The following is a 19014-nucleotide window of genomic DNA, read 5'->3' as shown; positions in this document are numbered from 1 at the left end:
ACTGCTAAACTCTCAGAAGGAAGACTATTATTTTCCATAAAACTATAAAAAAAAATAGCTTGAAAAGAGAAGCCTCAGTAATAAATGGTGGTCATTTGTTGAAGAATTTGGGTAATAGTAATAAGACACTTGGAAGAGGATTTACATATCAGTGGATAGAAATATGTTCTTAAAATTCTATGTATACTTCTCTATCAACTGAAATAAAGTTTCTGGAATCAAACCAGTACTACTTAATTTAGGCCAATGTGTCACAAAGTTCCTTTGTGCTGATCAACGTTAGGCAATTTTAGTTACTATTTGGGGATTTTAAAATTCTTTTTATTTAAGTAATTCTTTAACATCATATTTTAATAAAATCACATGCTGAACAGAGGAATAGACACTGTGGAAAGAAGATGAATTTGACTAAATGTCTTGACTTTTTTTTTTTTTAATTGCTTGGTAAAGTATCCCTGGTTTTGATAGCACTATAGCAACAACAAAGAAAGCAGTGGAACTTCTAAGAAAGTGTATCAGAATCTGTGCTATCACTAAGTATTCTTTACATCATAGAAAATAAATCCCATACTTTTTCTATTATACAGTGCTGCACCTTATATCTGTAAAAATATGTGAAAGAGTAATCACTGTCCATAGCTAAACTCCTCTAAGATTCATTTAATCACCTGGTTTTAGACGGAAAAAGAACAAAAAGCATCCATAGCTCTATCTTGCCAGATGCAGACTTCAGAATATACTTCACAAATTATTCTTCACTCCTCCTAAGCATTGAGCCAAAATCCTTGCAATTCTAACACAAAAAAAAAAACTCACCAGAAAAAAAAAACAACAAACAAAACACATGCCAATGCTCCAAGTAATTTCAGTTGACGGGAGAGTTCAAATGCTGTTTAGCTAGATCAGGACCAGAGTGCTGTTCACCTTATATGATCAAAGGTATAATCATTAGAGAACTACAGAATTAAATTCCATTCATTATGTGTCTAATTATATTATTTGGGGAAAAAGTTACTGGTTTGCCTAGTCAGAAAGAGATAATTGGTATTTTATTCTGTCTTAATGGAATTACTAGTATTTGTTTCTGATTTTGACTAGGAATGGGTCTCCTGTTGTATTTTTTTTAAGAGATTCACTCTTTTATTTAGAACTGGTATAGTTCAACTCTGAAAACTGCATAGAAGTTACCTACATGTGCGGGTCGCTTGGATTGCAGGATGTGTATTTAAAAGACTGCTGTGGATGTATTTTACACTTCAATGAGTTTAAACATATTGCATTGTGCTAGTTATGCAAAATATTTTACTGAGTTTTCACAGGAGCTTCATTTTATGCTTATTGCCAAATGGAATCATATCTTCATTTGGCAGAAATGATACTTGAATCTGCAGTAAAGAACATAAGGTTCTTCCTGAAGGACGTCCTCTTTGCTGTGCCGTGTTTATTATAGTTAATCATACTCGGACATAAACACACAAGGAAAAGAGGTCTCCATAACATTTAGAAAGTCAAGAACATAGAGGATATGTAAATAATGCATTTTTATTTCATATCATTGACCCAATAATTGTTTTGATCCAAACTGAAGTAACGGTGAATTGCCTTATAAAAACAGGATACAAAAACTAATATATAAATAGCCTGAGTGAAATTAAATATTCATTCAACATTAAACATTTTTTTTTGTTTAAATTTTGAACTCTTAATAGCAGAAAAGGAATACAATGTTGGAGGTATCCACAGCAGGTTTTTTTGCTAGCAATTAAATACAAAGCACACTAGTCTTCAGTACTGTAGAGATATATTCATCTTCCCAAGTGATTGGTATCCACATAATTCATACAGTGCCATGCTGCATTACTTTGGGTATCCTGGATTGCTTTGAGCTGGGGAGAGAAAGAATCTGTACACAGAGTGGTGTGTAAGGTAATGTAACTATCTGGGGGAAAGAAAAAACAGTATTGCTCTCAGCTGTAATGAGAATCTGGAGGAGATGCATCACAAGCTGGTTCTAATCCTCTTCCTTCTCTGATTTTGGGATCCATATTTACTTAGCAAGAAACAAAATAATTATTTGACGTGCCCACTTCAAAAATCTGTATGGTTTTCAAGAACGTTTTCTTTTTTTCTAAAAAAGCCCCCAACTTTTGGACAATTTACAAAATTATTCAAAACCCAGGTCTATGTTCTCCTGGATGCATAGCATAGTTGTTGTATTTAGTCATGTTCTGTCTTGAATTCCTTTCTGCAGAGTAATAAAGCGTCACATTTTCAAAGTGAAAATTTCCTGCAGCTTTCCATATCCTGATTTCTTGGAGTAAGAAAAGATTTGAATGCTTGATTCCCTCAAGCTGAGTTTTCATTCTGTTCTAATTTTTAACGTGATGGAATCATAATTGTGTCTTTAAGTAAAATATATTGCCGTTGTTAGTCCATGTAAATAAATCTATGCTGATTTTAACCCAATGAGCACCAAGCACTGGAGGATTAAGGAGACCTATATTCAGAAATGTTAACTTTCAGAATTCACAGAGATGCGATACCTGCTTTAAGACACTCAATTCTGACAACTGTTATGGAATTTTCCTGGGAAAATGTAGGTGCCTGCTTACTAAAAGGTTATACAAATCAGCTACTTTAGAGACGCTCTGGCAGATGCCCTTTTCCTGAGATTTTTTATAGACATTTTTGGCTCATATTTCATTCAAGTACTAATACTAGGCAAAGCTCAGATTCTCTTTTTATTCCCAACTCTTACGAGTCCTTATATAAAGACTGTATTTTATGTAAATAGTTCAGTATGCACTAAATAGCTTTGCCTGTAATTCTCACATGTACTTCTAAAAATATCTTCCATACCATATTGACAAAAACAGTGTCAAAACTATAAGTAGATATTCAAATAAATGTCAGATGTATCAGGATAGAAAATTTTAAGAGTGTTTCAAATCCGTGACATTCTGTCCACAGAACTAAAATTCTTCCTAATACTTTTTAATATATTTTTCTTTGTGATTATAATGCTTCAAAATATAGGACAAGTAGAAAAGTTGGTCTTTTGTCTTCTTTGTGCTAGTTTAGTCATACACTGTGAAAGTACTGTGTTTTTAGTTTTAAAGATGTACTGACCCCAAGGGTAATTTTTTAATTTTGTTTCATACCTAGCTTCTCAACACTCTCAGACACCTGCTTTGTTTTCATAGTTCTTTTCTACTTTGAAAGGTATGCACTTACTTCTGACTTCAGGGATAATGTTTCTTTCAACCTATTCTGCAAATTATTTCTTAAACTGAAAAGAGTTTAAGACTGAGAGTTCAAACTGAAAAACCTCCTGTTAATTTTCCTTTCTAGTACATTGGAATCCAGTCTTTCCAAAAAAAACACCAGCCAAATTATTTCTATATTTTTTTGGTAATAATCTCATTTAGAAGGATTCTGAATTAAATATTTAGCCATAACTGTTTCTCTTGTTAAATTTGGTTTAAAGTTTGTTGTTCTTTTTTGCATAATTATACAGTACACAAACTAAACTCTTACCTTTGCCTTTGATGAAATTAGCTATTAAAAATAATCACATGATAGAAGAAAGGCAGAAATGGAAAATGTTTTTACATAACTTTAGCATAGAGAAAATAAATCTGGTTTTCTTACAGCTCTGTATTAGACAGCTTAAGTTATTCATCTAATGCAAAGTTTAATACATCACTGATTATGATATATATTTTTTCTCCCTTCAAGATGCTAAGGAAACTTTTTGGGGAGGACTATCAACTGTCTGGTTGCTGCTGATTATTAAATTGATGTTTGTACTTTTTTAGATGTGCCATCAAATCCTTATGGAGTACGAGTTTTAGAGTTGTCACAAACCACTGCTAAGGTTTCATTCAATAAGCCAGATTCACATGGAGGTGTGCCAATTCATCATTACCAAGTAGATGTAAAAGAAGCAGCCTCAGAAACCTGGAAAATAATTCGCTCCCATGGAGTTCAGAGTAAGTATACAAAAAATTAAGAGGTGTTTTAACTTAAAAGAATATTAAGGGAAAAGAATGTGAGTATATTTTAACTGATTCTTTGTTTCTCCAGTCCAGTTGTCTTAGTCTAGTAGCTGTCTCTTCATTTAATACTAATGCGCACCATTTTACAGCAGTTAGAAATCTTGTTTAAAAAAGTTTGTTCAACTAATTTACAGGTTTTTTTACATTTTCCACTGTCCAGTCAAGTAGATATGAAGAATATTTTTGAAGCTGTAAATTTAAAAAATAATAGAAATCACAGTGGAGTTAGTTTGAGAATGTGGATTACATATGAAATTAAATTTAAAAATTTAAGTAAGCTATTATGTGATCTTAAATCCTGGGCATTAATTACTGATTTTTAGCTACTTAGCAAAATTTCTAGATACCTTTAATATTTGTGATGTCTGTTTCAAAATTATATCTATAATGATTTGTCAAAAAAAACACTGGGTGCTTTATTTGTACTTGTCTAAAGACAGAATAGAGAATAAGCCTCTCCAAACAAAGAAAAGTTCTTTAAATACACGCCAAGGTGGGCCACTTATACAAAGTAACGTTAGCAAAATGCATTCAGCAAGTCAGTAATCCCTTGCATCCATATTTACCTTTTGGTATTTTTAACAGGTAGTGCAACCCCATCAGTCTTGTGATATATATAGCAAGAGGTGAATGGTTTTGCAGCTGTCAGCACAGTGGTGGGAGAAAACGTGTAGGAAATTATCTAATGTGTGTTATCTCTGTACCTTTCACATCCCATAACCTACACACAAAAATTCTGCACTAAGCTTAACATTTTCCAAATTACAGAATTATTTTAAGGAAACATATAATGAGCATGTAATTAACATATTCAAAGAAACATATGACTTTTTATCTTTCCTTTTTCTTAGCCAAACACAGTACCTGTGTGTATAACTGTAGTAGTGTGAATCATGGTAGCATTCATTTTAGTCCAGTATAGCTTTAATTTCTTTTGGTACTAGAAGATCTAAAGAAGACTAGGTGTTTCCTCTAGTTGCAGGGCATATACAGTAGTGGACATTAGTGTACCTCTTCCCTTCTTTTCATGCTATATTTCAGACCAAGCTTGAGACTTTTTATCATAAAGCTACCTCCTTCGATGAACAGGCAATGAATTTCTCTGATGAGAACTACAAAATACCAAATAATAAAAAATAAAACCTGAAGTGACCAGTCTGTGTAGCAGGGTGCAGTATACTTAAATGAGAACAAACCCAGTGCCTAAAGAGTGTAATCACATAGATGCTTAATTTAAAGGTAAAGCCAGAAGTTTGTGAAAAGTTTAATTGATTACATGAGGAAGGATGTGTATCTTGACAGACCCAAGTTTTTATTAGACTTGGCTGGAGCTGCTTTCTTCAGAAGTTCACCCTTTGATTGTAAAATATTCTTTCACCATTGCATATTTTTAAGTTGTTATATACCTCTAATTTCTAAGATTTCTGTTTAACATATATTGATTGTTCTGGAATTGTTTTAAATAGATATGTTTGAGTTGTTTGGTTGTTTATTCTAAAAACAGAGTAGTGGGGCAGGTGCAAATACCTGTAGTCTTTATGAAGACAACACCACTGTGAAGTAGACTGTGATTATTTAGGATCTCTGCTGCCATCTGTACTAATGTTTATTATACTGCTTCTTTCAGGAAAAGGCTGTATTATTTCCTATATGCTGTCATGTTACTTGCCCACATGTTCCTTTTGTACAATTTGCCTGCCTTTTTTCAGGTTTTTTTCTCCTTTCTGGCTTATTTTCACGGGGCGTATGTTCTTTAAAGCATGTTTTTCTCTCTGTTTCATTGTCCCCCAAATGTAACCCTGACAGCTTGTTCTGAAAAAAAAACACAACAAACAAACAAAGCATAAACAGGTAAATACAAGTAAATTTAATCTGAAAAATTAACCAATATGAAATTGATTCTGTGCAAATATATTAAAACAGCCTGTAATTCTTTTCATCAAGGAAGAGCACTTCTGGTTTCCTAAAAGAATCCCTCAAAAGGTGACTTTTTTCTTGAACTATACTAGTTTGAACTGTTTTCGGATCAAATTAAGGAGAAAATTCCAGTCTTGGAGCTGTAGCAAAGAATATCTGTTTCCCTATTCCCTCCTCTTTGTCTTTTATAATGAAGAGGATTTAATTTGAAAGTCTGTGCTGATTGCAGGTATTGAAGGAGAACACAGAAAGTGAAGCAATCATTCTGATACAACAACTCCAGGCTATTTAGGGATTTAAAAGTCATAATCAATACTATCATAGCTCACCAAGAAATCAATGAACAAATGGCAGCTGGATTTTTCTGCACTTGTTAGGTTCTTCTCTGAATATGAAAATTGTTTTGTTTCAGACTAGCTCCATGTCTCTGTACAGCCTCACTGTACAGTTGCAGTGCAGTGGGACTCCTTGTGGGCCAGCATGCCAAGGGAAGGTGGGTGGACAGGGACTGCCAGGGTGTAACAGTGCCCTCAGGGCTCAGACATTTATGGCCCTGTCAGTAGTGCAAAGAATCACACTAATCTTGAAATAACAGAAGTGGGGATAATACTGGCAAGGTTCGTTCTTCAAGGAGAGTTTGCATCCTTTCAGCCAGACAGCTGGTAAATCCCTGAATGTGGGATATTGCCCATCCAATCAAGAAGGGAATAACAACCGGTGAAGAGCATATAACATGCTTTCCTCTGTAGACACAAAGAAACCAGGGAGAAGGTGGAAAAATATCTGTGCTGTGAAAAATTGTTTGGCACAAACTGCTGGGAGATTTTATTTTTTTTAAAAAAGGACATTTGCAGATCAGTTTCTGAGTAATCAGCAAAGATTTCATAAGATGCATGCATTATTTTGCCCTTTAAGAACCACTGAGTTTTCCAAGAAAGAAACAGGATAGACTGTGGGATTCCGTACTTCAGGTCGCTTTAGTCCCTCAGAAAGCACCACTGGTATGTGACTCTGATAGAGAAGCCACCAGTAGCATAAATAGCATTATAAACAATAGTAAATCTGGTTCACTGGCAACAAATCATACATTTGTAATAAAAGAGACTTAGCTTAAACACAAACGTAAACCATTGTGGAGGTGTGTTCGAAACTTGAAAAAAATATATCTCTGAAAACTTTTGAACGTCTTCAACAGAAATACAAAAATCTTTATCCTGAAGTCTAACTCAGCATAAGATGTGTGTGGCCACTAAAACTCTAGCATTTTTTCTGCCAGAATTCTTCACATTTACAGAGAGATAGATAGGTGGAGAAGCATATCTGTGGATCTTTCTTTTCAAAGCACTGAGTATGTATTTTAGATAAACAGCAAGGAAAACCAGTGTCTGCATTTCTAGTGCCACTCAATTTGCTGGTGACCAACATGAAGAATACTACAAAGACCCAGTCCCATATTGAGATTAGAGTGGAAATTCACTTGTGGGGTATATGGATGTTTGTCACTATCATTTTATAGAAGAGAGATAAACATTTGGATATTTATATAGCAGATAGCCTCCCTCTCTCTCTCTTCCTATTCTCTGACTTGTCCTCTGAACTGAAGTGTTATTACTCCACTATCTGTTTCTGTCATGAAAGGGAAAAAATGCACTCTTCTATTAAGAGGCATTCACAATGTTCTCTTTCTGCCTTCTCATTAAAACAAGAGCCTTATGATACAGTATTCATATCAGACATGTAGCATATTTAATATTTGTTATTTTCCTTGTATTTCAAAATTCAATTATTACTATTTTATGTAAAAAATAAATAGGGAATACTTCATTAAGATCAAGTAAAGGAAAGCCTATTCATTTCTTCACTTTAACAACATTTTAAAAAATATTCAAGATTTTCTTAGTTTTTAAGGAAACTGCTAAAGTAGTAATGCCTAGCCTGTTTAGAATTTCTAATCTTGGCAAGAAATTGTAGCATCAAAATGCATTGGAGAAGTGCATATAGTGGCTCACATGAGGTAAAGGTGCAGCATCCTTACGATTACACTGTGCAAAACAGATTATTAATATAACATTAAAATAAAAAGGAGAAAATTGTAGTTTAGAAGGAAAAAGTACTTTTCAATCATTCATGTTTTTCCTTAAAAGTTTGAACTTCATAAAATAATGGCAGAAGAAAGTATTGAACCTAATTTGAATACATTTGCATTTTTACCTAATAGATTTTTTTCCATAAAGCATTTGTCTACTGGTATATTAATATAAAATTAAGTATAGTTGTGTTAGAGGCTGGTGAATCTGAGGATGTTACTCTGTAGCAATGCCCTAAAACCAACCTATTTAAGAATGCCTATTTTGACATAATTTTTAATGCACTATGTTTAGGTAGCTACTCAATATTATAACCTTAGATTCTTCTCAAATTTGGATGTTAAAACCCAAAAAAGTCTTGTGTTGCCTATTTTTCTGGAAAAAAAAAATAAATTGTATGATATTCATTTGAAATATGTTCTACAATGGAAAAATTATGTAAGCTAAAATAAGCCATGCATTTCCAAAAGCATGTTATAAAAGCTGCTCTTTTGAATATATTTGTGTGTTTTGAATTTTAATGGTCAAGAATGTTTTATTATTTTTAAATTCGAGATTCTTCTTTGGATGGCAGAAAGCTGAAGCTATATGAAATAATTCACCAAATATAATATGGTTCAATAATGAATGTGTTATGCATTTAATGATATTACTGCATTTCATTCAGTAATATCAAAACATGCCAGAGTTACTTTATCAACAGATGTTTATCGTTTTTATTGAATGTTTTATTGAAAAAGATGATGATTTTCAAAGTCTTGTGGTAACATAATGATATTAAAAAAGCAGTTGAATATTTCTTTAAATGAAAAGTGGGTTTACCAATGTCCATTATAATGCAAACTGAAAGAATGAAAAATATTACAACCTAAGAATTTTTGGAATCCTTATTCTTTGTACAAGGAAAATCTCTTGATAGATGGACTACTATTCATTTGAGGTACAATCTGAAAAATGAGCATAATCTAGAAATAATCAAAGTGATTTTTCTTAAGAAAAAATACTAAGAAAGTTTATACAGCATCCTAATCTTTTGTAAATTGAATACTAATCCATTTAATATTTCAGTTTTAGCTTTTAAGGAGTTCTCAAACGTCAGGCACTTCTACTAGTATTTACTTTCAACATCTTGTTTTTTCTCTAGTTCTAGACAAGGTGGAGATAAAATCTGAAATAAGTAAATATTTGTAATTTCACGTTAAATCCCAACATTTCAGTTATTTTTTGTTTCATCTAAGTGATTTAAACTAAGTCATGAAAGCATATAATACTGTAGAAAAAAATTAACTTTCTGGTCATCAGCTCCAAGGCCCCCAGACTGATAGGGCCAGATTCCAAGTTTGTTAGAATTTTGCCCAGAGTTTTGAACCTCTCTGTGAATGTAAATTCTGTATTTAGTCATCTATTTGCAAAATAAGGGATTTTTTAAAAAATAGTTCCTATCTGTACTGGTTTTTCATATGCATTTAACTTTATTTTTATTAGGTTCACTATAGTAGAGAAACATTTTTCTGTTACCCAAAATATGTTTTCAAACAGTTGTGCTGTTTGTTATGCCTTGTACTGATACTCTTTTTTCTACATGAGTCCTTAAGTTAGAGGAAGTTACGTACATGACAGTGTTGATAAGGCAATTAAAACTTGAAGTTGTCTATCTCTATGTTATGCTTTTTGCTTTTGTATTGTCTGTACAAGTGATAAAACATGCATCTGTGTAGGCAAGTCTTACTACAATGCTTCTAGTCAGTACATTTAAAATAAGGTAATTCAGTTTTCTCTTTTGAATTTTATTATACATATGACATTCCAAACAATGAAATAGTTATTTTTTTTTGTCTGTGTGCAGTTCAGCATTTGAGTAAAACTACTGAACTTCATTTTCTGTCTTTAATAATGTATCGTGTTCCACCAAAATTTCAGAAACACCATTTTGAAAAAAGATATTATTTCTCATGGTAAAAATTAGCAATTAATATATCTTGTTACAATAATGGAGAGAAAATCTAATACCTAGATCAATTAGAATACTTACTCACTGCATGTAAGATTGTAAGTTTTTTACTTCCTACTTCTTTTTTACTGAAGCATAAAAGTATGTACACCCTTGATTTTTGAAACACTTTCCCAGTGTAACAATACTTCACCATTAAACTGAGAAGATATATAAAGCCCATATAACGAAATAATTTTCTTAATTAGTTTAACAATTAAGTAGAGTATATCTCTCTGATTTGTAGATTGAACAGAAATAAATTGCAAGTATTTTTCATAGGCTAAGTGGCTAGGTCAGCATTCAAATTTATTTTAATAGTTGAAAATCTTCAAGGCAGAATTCATTATGTCTAGTGCAAGCTGCTAAAGCAGAAGGAAAAATGCATTCATTAGCCTGTTCCAGTGGGAAAATATTTTTAGTAACTATTTGAGACATTAAATTCCTTGACATAGCTGTCAGATTTGGTTCCCTATGGCATGAATTGTCAACCCATTAATTTCTAAAATTACACTTGCTGTGCCCGAGGAGTGGTTCTACATTTCTGGGATATCACGTATGTAAAAAGCACCTGAAGTCTCTGAGATATTTTTTTTTTAAATGTTAAGTGATGCCATGAGTCATTCAGAAAACACTTCTGGTTTGAGAATTCAACTTTATAATCTGATTCCATATTTTGCAGATTGTTAGGCAGCTCAGGACCAGTGAAAACATGGATGAAAAAAACCTGTAAAAACAAACCCCAAAAAATTGTTGTCACTTTATACCTGCAATATGGAGAATCTTAAAATGTCACATTGATTGTCACATTATCAAATTGACATAAGTTAGTGGTTTAATGAAGAAATCATCTGTTGTCAGTAGGCAAAAATTGGTGATATTGTAGAAAAACATTTGTAGATTATTCCTGATATCAGTTAATATTCTTATGATACTATAGCTTAGCCTAAACTCACGTGGTATATTTTTAAAAGAAACTGGATATTTATCCTGATTAAGAAATCTTTCTCATGTGCATGGAAATGTCTTAAACTAAATTACATGGATAGATTAGAGTAACTAGAAAATGAGAGCATGAAAGGAAAACTGGGTTTATATATTTCAGGTTTTTACGCAGACAGAAAACACTAGAAGAATGAAATGTACTTTTCTCATTCAATGGTGAATAAAATGTGATGGGAAGTAAAGAAAACTCGGACAATTCACTTCACAGCATTAGTTCGTAACTAAAAGCAGCAGAGTGTTATGCAGATATAACCACTGCCAATACCTGAGATTGCTCTCTTCCATATCTTGAAATTTTGTGTTTACAATTGCATTTAGTCAAACAGTCCAAGCTCATTGCAAAACCTAAGCTTTTTTTTTAAAGACACAGACTTGAAAATCTGTAAGAACAAAGGTAGATTACTTTGATTGCAGGAAGTATGTGCTAAATATTGTAGTAATCTATAATAAATTTCATTATATCATTAAATGAAATTAATTTTTGTATCTTTTTTAGCTCTACTCTTTTCTTTCTCCCTTGGCAAGAAATAAAGTCTAGTATGCAGGAATACCATGGGGATGAGGAAGAAAATGTTATGAATGATTTGCATGTAAAAAGCATAAGAGTCATAGAATCATATAATGGTTAAGATTGGAAGGGACCTTAAAGATCATCAGGTTTCAGCCTCTCTAGTGTGAGCAGGGACAGCTCACACTAGACCAGGCTGCACGAGGCATCTAACCTGGCCTTAAACACCTCCAGGGAGGGAGCATCCACAACCTCCCTGGGCAACCTGTTCTAGTGCCTTACTACGCTCATGGTGAATAATTTCTTCCCAATATCTAACCTAAATCTATCCTCTTTCAGTTTAAAGAACCATTGTTGAAATAATCACTCATGTCAGTCTTGAGGTCTTTTTTTTTTTTTTTCATAGCAGTGACTGTCATATAAAACACATTTGGGATCATGTTTTCATCCATTTCCTTGTCACTGTGAGGATGGTCTCTTTGATGATAACAGTCACCAGGAGCTGGTTTATTCGTGCCTCAAATGGTGGTAGTTACATTTTTTCCAGCTCCTGCATTTGGTAAAAGAGCAAGTAGAGTCTCTTTTCTCACACTTTGCATACTCCAGAGTTGAAAATTGTATGGATTAGAAGAATGACATGAATGACTCCTGTGTCATAACCTGTTTCCTGGGTAACTCCAAGACTGCAGAAACATACCTTGGTGATGGGACAATTAGTATTAATGAGAGTTTAAAAAATCTGGTCAGTGATAATATGCCATTCAAGAGAAGCACACAGAAGACGCGTTTGATGGCATTCAGACTAAGTGGCTGTTGAGTACATTGAACTCAGAAAGTTAAATAAGTGGTCAACCTGGGTTGAGCCAGCATAGAACCAATTTTCTTTCTAGTAATTTTACTTTTCAGTCTGTTCTAAGTAGCTGCACTTGCTGAAATTAATAACATGTTTTTCAGTCACTGTCTGCTTCTAGGACTGATAACACTTGGATGTTGATAGTTACTGCTGGAGAATGGTATACATGGCCAATTCTGAAAAATATCCTATTCTCCAGAAAGGAGTCACATCTGTGACATTCCTGTGGGGTGGAACAGATCAGACAGGTGACCAAATGAAGTATTACATCCCATGCATGTCATACTAGGCATAAACTTGAGGGATAATGAGAGTCAAGCCCACTTCATCCATGGCCAGTGTCCTGAGAGACCTCTGCCTGTCTGCTTTTGATCCCAATGCATGTGTTCCTGTATCCAGCTTCCATATGCTGCTGGCTCCAGGAGCCCAGCATGGGACTTTTCCAGGGCCTGTGCTGCAGCCTCTGCGGTGACATAACCATTACTGGGGGAGGGACCTCAATAGTGGTTTTGTATATATTTGTACATATTTCATTATTTTCCTATTCATCATTTTCCTTTTCAAAATTACTATTTCATTAAAGCTGTATAGTTTAGTTTCCAACCCCTAGGTCTGTCTACTGTATTCTCTTTCCATTCCACTTCTGGGAAGGGAGAGGGTTTAACAGGCAGTATCTATCATTTGTTTAATTGCCTGCCCAACATTAAACAGTGACAGTAGTTTAGAAAAAAATAATGCATTTATTTTTAATAATTAATTCAGTGTTATGTTTTAGTACGTCTTTTCTCTGTATGTAGGTAAAACTGAGAAAAGACATGTATATTTTACAAATATTTTCTTTTTATTACTACTGGTATGCAGACTTACAATAAAATTGAAAAGTGTTGGAATTATAAATAGCAATCTCAAATGAGATGCAAGCCATGATTTATAGAACTGGGAATAAGAGACTGATGCAACTATAGCAGGCACAGGAAAAAGGAAGGTGTGACTCACAGCTAACCCCAGCCTCCACCCCTCAAAATATACTCCCTCCTTCAGTAATCTAGGATGGATTCTAGACCTTGATATTAAGCAGAGAATACATAGTGACATTAGCTAGAATCTAACAACTAGCATATTCTTTGGAGTCTAATAGGAAATTGAATCCCTCTTCACCTTAGCAGACCCTGTTTTATTTTCTGGGTTGTCTCCCAGTGAGCATTTTTTTTAGGGTGGATGTTCAAAAACACAACTGGATGAATGAAACAACATAAAAGATCATAATAAAGGTCTTAGATGCCCTTCTGCAATGCGATTAACACAGTTGTTCCTTTACTACATATTGCAGTATTGTATGTTCACACAAAAAGGTGTTATTTACTTAGAAGATTTAATTCTAAAATCTTTATGTGTTCATAGTGCCAACGGAGTTCAGGTGTATTTGGTGGCCTAGAAATTTTTGTTATAAGAGACTTTGAAAACTAATGTCTACAGAAAATAAATTTGAGTTAGGAAAAGGTTTAACTTAATCAGATTTTGTATTTGGCAGTGCAGTTTGTACTGTTGCAATTTCAGCAATTATAGTCATGTAATTATTTAACAATGAACCTTCGTGCTGCTATACTAAGAACATTACTCATGTGTTAGAAAGCATTTTGAACAATAGTTTCTTTTTGCACAATTGGGGGAATATCTGTTTGCAGTCCAAATCCTCATTGATTTTACTGTATTGTTTTATTGTTTCATAAAAGTGGTAAGTGTAGCCCTGTTCAAGTAGACTTTAAAATCCTTGCATTAAGAAATCATTGCATTAAGAAGTGCACAGTAATTTTATAGGAGAGGAGAAAGTGAGAGTCCAAGAACCAAGGTAATGTCCCCCTTTAATTTGGAGAACCATAGATTGGCTGGAAGGAACATGTGGAGTTTATCTAGTTCAACCTCCTGATGCCAATCCTACATCATGTCAGATATGGCTTTGTCTAACTCAGTCTCAGCCCCCCCGGGAAGGAGATTCCTCAGCCACTTCTTTTCTGTTTCAATACGTCATTTTAATACTTTCATGTTTCTAATAACCCATCTGAATATAACAAGTTACAGCTTGTGCCTGTTGCCCATGTTATGCTATTTGCCACTGTCGAGTAGAGTCTAACTAAGGTTCTGTTAGGCATCTTCTTGGTGTCTGCATAGGTGAACATCAATTAATAGGGTTATCCAGATGTGACTCTTCAGTCACTGTTGCTGCAGCTGTTATTCCCTCAGTTGAATCAGTGTCCTGGTTTGAGCCAGGATGAAGCCAATTTTCCTTTTACTGATTTTTTTTTTCCTTTAGTAAGCTTTCTTTTAACTAGCAACAGTGTGTTCTGCTAGGTTGATAAGACACTGGAATGTTTTTCTAACTACTGAGGCTTCAAGGTCGCACTTTCACTCTGCCGGCTCAGAGAACTAGGAGTTGGGCTTGTGTGTTTTAAACTACAAGAGTGTGATCAGCTCCTATAAGGACTGAGCCAGAGTTCACTGGTATCTATGAGATTCAGTTCCATGATTTTGATTGACTTCAGCCTGAAGAGACCTCATTGCCCTCTACAACTACCTGAAAGGAAGTTTTAGTGAGGCCGTGTTTTGGCCTCTTCTCCCTGGTGACCAGCAATAGGACAAGAGGAAATGGGGCCAGAAGCTGCACCAGGGGAGGTTCAGGCTGGGTATTAGAAAAAATTTATTCACTGAAAGAGTGGTGAGGCATTGGAACAGGCTGCTTAGGGAAGTGTGCAGACACCATCCCTGGAGATGTTAAAAAAAGGAGTGTTTCATAAGATGGTTTAGTGGTTAGGGATTGTAGGGTGGATGATTGGATTTGATAATCTCAAAGGTCTTTTCCAACCTTGATGATTCTATGACTTAAATTGTTTCTAAATTTATAATAATGAAGATGATCAGAAGGCTGGAGCACCTCTCCCATAAAGACAAGCTGAGAGTTGAGGATGTTCAGTCTGAGATGAAAAGGCTCCAGGGAGACCTCATAGTGGCAAGAATGTTCTTCCTAGGATTTTTTTCTTCTTTCATAAACTGTGTGCTATGCTGTGATATAGATCAAATACAGGTAGGGTCAAGGGTGCTTTCTAGATAGATAGATAGATAGATAGATAACTTCATAGCTAGACAATGAACTCTGAAAGAAAACCTATTCATTGTTACATCCTAATTGTGTTAAATGACAAAAACCATCTTCTGGATTCGTGCTGATTCAATATTTTATAAAATATGTTGCCAATCCACAGATTTGCTCTTTTCTAGGGCTTTCAATTGCACTCTTGCTTGCTTTATTTTTATTAATTTATATCACTGTATATTTCATAACTAGAATGCTCCATAAGTTACTCTTTTTTTTTTTTTTTTTTTAGTTCATTTCAGTAAAAAAGATAAGATAATTCCCTGAGTGACTCCAATATGAGGATGCTTCTTCTGGTTCAGTGTGTATATTGACATCTCAGAATCCTACCCAATAAAAATATAAATTATATACATGGAAAAAAGGAGGTCAACAGGGAGATTTTGGTTTGAGGGCTGTAAACAACATATTAAAGCCATTTTTGCCAAGTGCATTTTTAATATCAACTACTGGAAATTATTTTGTAAGGAAATTATTCATGTTCATTAACAATGTATTATAGTAAGTATACCTGATCTACCACTCTATAAATTCAGCATTAATCATATGTTCACAGTTAATTAGCCACTACAGCTTTTATTCCAAAAATAATGCAATAATTACACATTATAGTGAAAAGAATGATGGAAATTCCTGACAGAGCCATTCTTTCTGATTTTTAAAACTAGAAGAAATTTGTTTCTGCCTGTAAATTTCAGAAAATGACTTTGGGGTTGATATTTGCTACCATAATTTATTTTTTTTTCCATATAATATGTAACTTGAAATGTTTTCATTATTAAAGTTCATTTATATTAGTTGAATTCTGACTTGTATAGCCAGGTGCTTGATTTGGTATTTATGAAATTAATTGTTACTTGGGCAAAGCAGACAGTCTGACTGTTTCTGCATATGAGCAAAATTGATTTATTTATTTTTCCCTTCATTCCTCCCCTGTGGCAATATCTGGCTTCATTATTTCAACTCTTCTGTGAGCTAACTGTGAGGCTCAGCTAGAAAAACTTTTTATACTCTTCCTCCTATACAGAGATGAAGCAAAACAATGTTGCTTATAACAGGCAGACAGAGGTTTTGCAAGAATTTCCTCAGATTGTGTGATATCTGAAAGTAACTGAGACATTTGTACAGAACCTTAATGAGCTACTAACATTGGTTCCTCCCCATTCTTCTAACATATCCTACTACCATAAGATTCTCACTGCCCTCTTTACATGTCTTTTTCTCCTATTCTTAAAAGAACATGAGTCATCATCATAAAGAGAAACCTTTCCAGCTTCATAAAAGTCCTACTAATTTTTCCTCTCAAAGAGATACAGGTATTTCCAGGGGACTTGGTTTTCCCTTGAGACTTGTAAAATAATGAGTAAAACATGCAGCAAAATACTGCTAAATCAAAACACTCCACTTACTAACCTGCACTGTATACAATCTGCATTCAGAGTAGAGGGAAAGAAACAGAGGAAAAAAAGCATCCTAAAATTTGTAATGTTTCTTTGCCAGAAATTTCACACTGCTGCCACTATCTCAAATATATATATGAGTGAAGATGATATTTCAGCAGTGATATGTCTCAGCTACTTTGTTTCAAAATAAATTTATATCCTACTTTAGTGAGATCAGACATCCTTAGGGCTTGAACTTGAAACTAGAAGAACATTGTTCTATGCAACAGATAGCTCTCTGATGAGAACAGTGTAATGATGTGATATTTCTGTTAATTAACCTCATATAAGGTCTACTTTGGGATTAATGTACTGTAACTGTACTATTAGTTCCCCTAACCTTTCTTGCCTTACTGGTGGTTTATGTAATATATCATAGTCCTTAGAAGATTTCAGAGGTAGATTTCCTTTGATGAAAAGACAACTTGATATGCCAGACATTTACCCTCTCATTCCACTTGTAATAAGGTAATATAAGCAACCTACTTCATCCAGAAAAGCAGCTGATTTTTGCTTTTACTGACTGGGATTTATTGCGTAATTTATTTCACAGCAAATCTTGTGAGAGATGCTGTTTTCCTGTGGTTCGTCTTGACAGCAGTTAAAATCCTGCAATAATACTTTTCTAGCTAAAAGGCTTATATTCTGTATTAAAAATAATACAGAGTTCTGCATTTTTGTGTTTATCTAGCTAATATATACATAATATGTACTTACAATTTTGTTTTAAACTCTCTTTATGTTATATTCAAGAAAACAAAAAAACCTGCTAAATTCTTCTGTTGTAATCTCCTCCAAGGTTACTAAGTGACTTGCTGCCTCCTTGTCTGTCTTGATATAAGTGGAAAGCATTAAGGTTAGAACTGATGTCAATCCTTTTACCTGAGCCTAGCTATAGCTGTAGAATTCACAAGAGAATCTTCTGTTTTTTTCTGTTTTCTTCTTTGGAGTAGTTCTTCGAAGTATATTTTTGAATTTAACCCATCACTATTCAAATAATCCCAGCAAAACCAATTGGTCTCCAAAATTTAACTCTTCATATAAAGTATGCAGATACTGTGATTAGAAAGACAGTACAAAACCAGAAACATATTGATAGGATGTAGGAAAAGACTGAAAAATTTAAAATTGTATCCAAAAAGAAATAAAGAATTTCACTTTCAGTATATTTGGGACTTGATATATGCATATGAATGTAATAATGTCAACATTCACACATACAGTATGCAGTGGGACAATTTTTTTACATTCATGTACTGAAAGTGAACCTCCTATATTTATTTCAGAATATCATTCAAAATTTTACAGCTAATTACTTCAATAATGATTGAAAACTGTAATAAAAATACCCATTGTGGTCAGGGCTATTGAGTCCTGTAAGAAGAATTTAGTTTGTATATGAAAAGATAATAAGCTGATTTTATACCTGAATGACAGATATATACCTTAAAAAATTAACCAGTTTTTAAAGTATTTTCTGCCATTCTCAACCTATTTTAAAAATGTAGAATATTTAGCAAGCAGTGAAAATTCATTACTCTTACATTGCTTTCAAACCCTGCACTTCTGTGCACTTCTGCACATATTGTGGGACAGTGCCTTAATCTTACTTGATTATTCTAAATACTATTTTACAACTGGAGAATTTAAAGTATTCTGATCAATAATGGTTATTTTGTTTTCCAGGAGGACATAGCAGTAATTTGTTTTCCTATGTATAAAATATATTTACACCATACCATCACTGATACCAAATGGTTCCAGTTTTTGAGGATATATTATGCTATAATTTAGTTAATTTCATAAATGTATTTATAAGAGTAGTTGTATCTAGATACCTAGTGCTATGCAGGGTATTTTAAAGTAGACACTGATTCTTTCAATACTGCAGCTATAATTTTATTCATTTAGATAACCTCCTGAAGTCGCTCAAGAATCAGATCTTTAGGTTTTATGTAGTTAACACATTCACATTTCAAGTGTAAACTCATAATCATACTCTTCTG

The 19014-nt window shown here is 33.7% G+C and overlaps 1 protein-coding gene across 1 annotated transcript in view; it reads left to right on the top strand.

Moving 5' to 3' along the window:
- The window catches only part of NCAM2 (neural cell adhesion molecule 2), a 113403-nt gene that overhangs the window by 50229 nt on the left and 44160 nt on the right, over nucleotides 1–19014 (top strand). Inside the window, exon 12 of the mRNA XM_009995441.1 lies at nucleotides 3819–3992. Within this exon, the coding sequence (XP_009993743.1) occupies nucleotides 3819–3992 (174 nt within the window). The remainder of the gene's footprint in view (nucleotides 1–3818; nucleotides 3993–19014) is intronic.

This window comes from Chaetura pelagica, unplaced genomic scaffold (assembly GCF_000747805.2).
Source record: "Chaetura pelagica isolate M959 unplaced genomic scaffold, ChaPel_1.0 scaffold23, whole genome shotgun sequence".
Lineage (NCBI taxonomy): Eukaryota > Metazoa > Chordata > Aves > Apodiformes > Apodidae > Chaetura > Chaetura pelagica.
The sequence above is the reverse complement of the archived record's forward strand: the minus strand, read 5'-3'. Positions and strand labels throughout refer to the sequence as shown.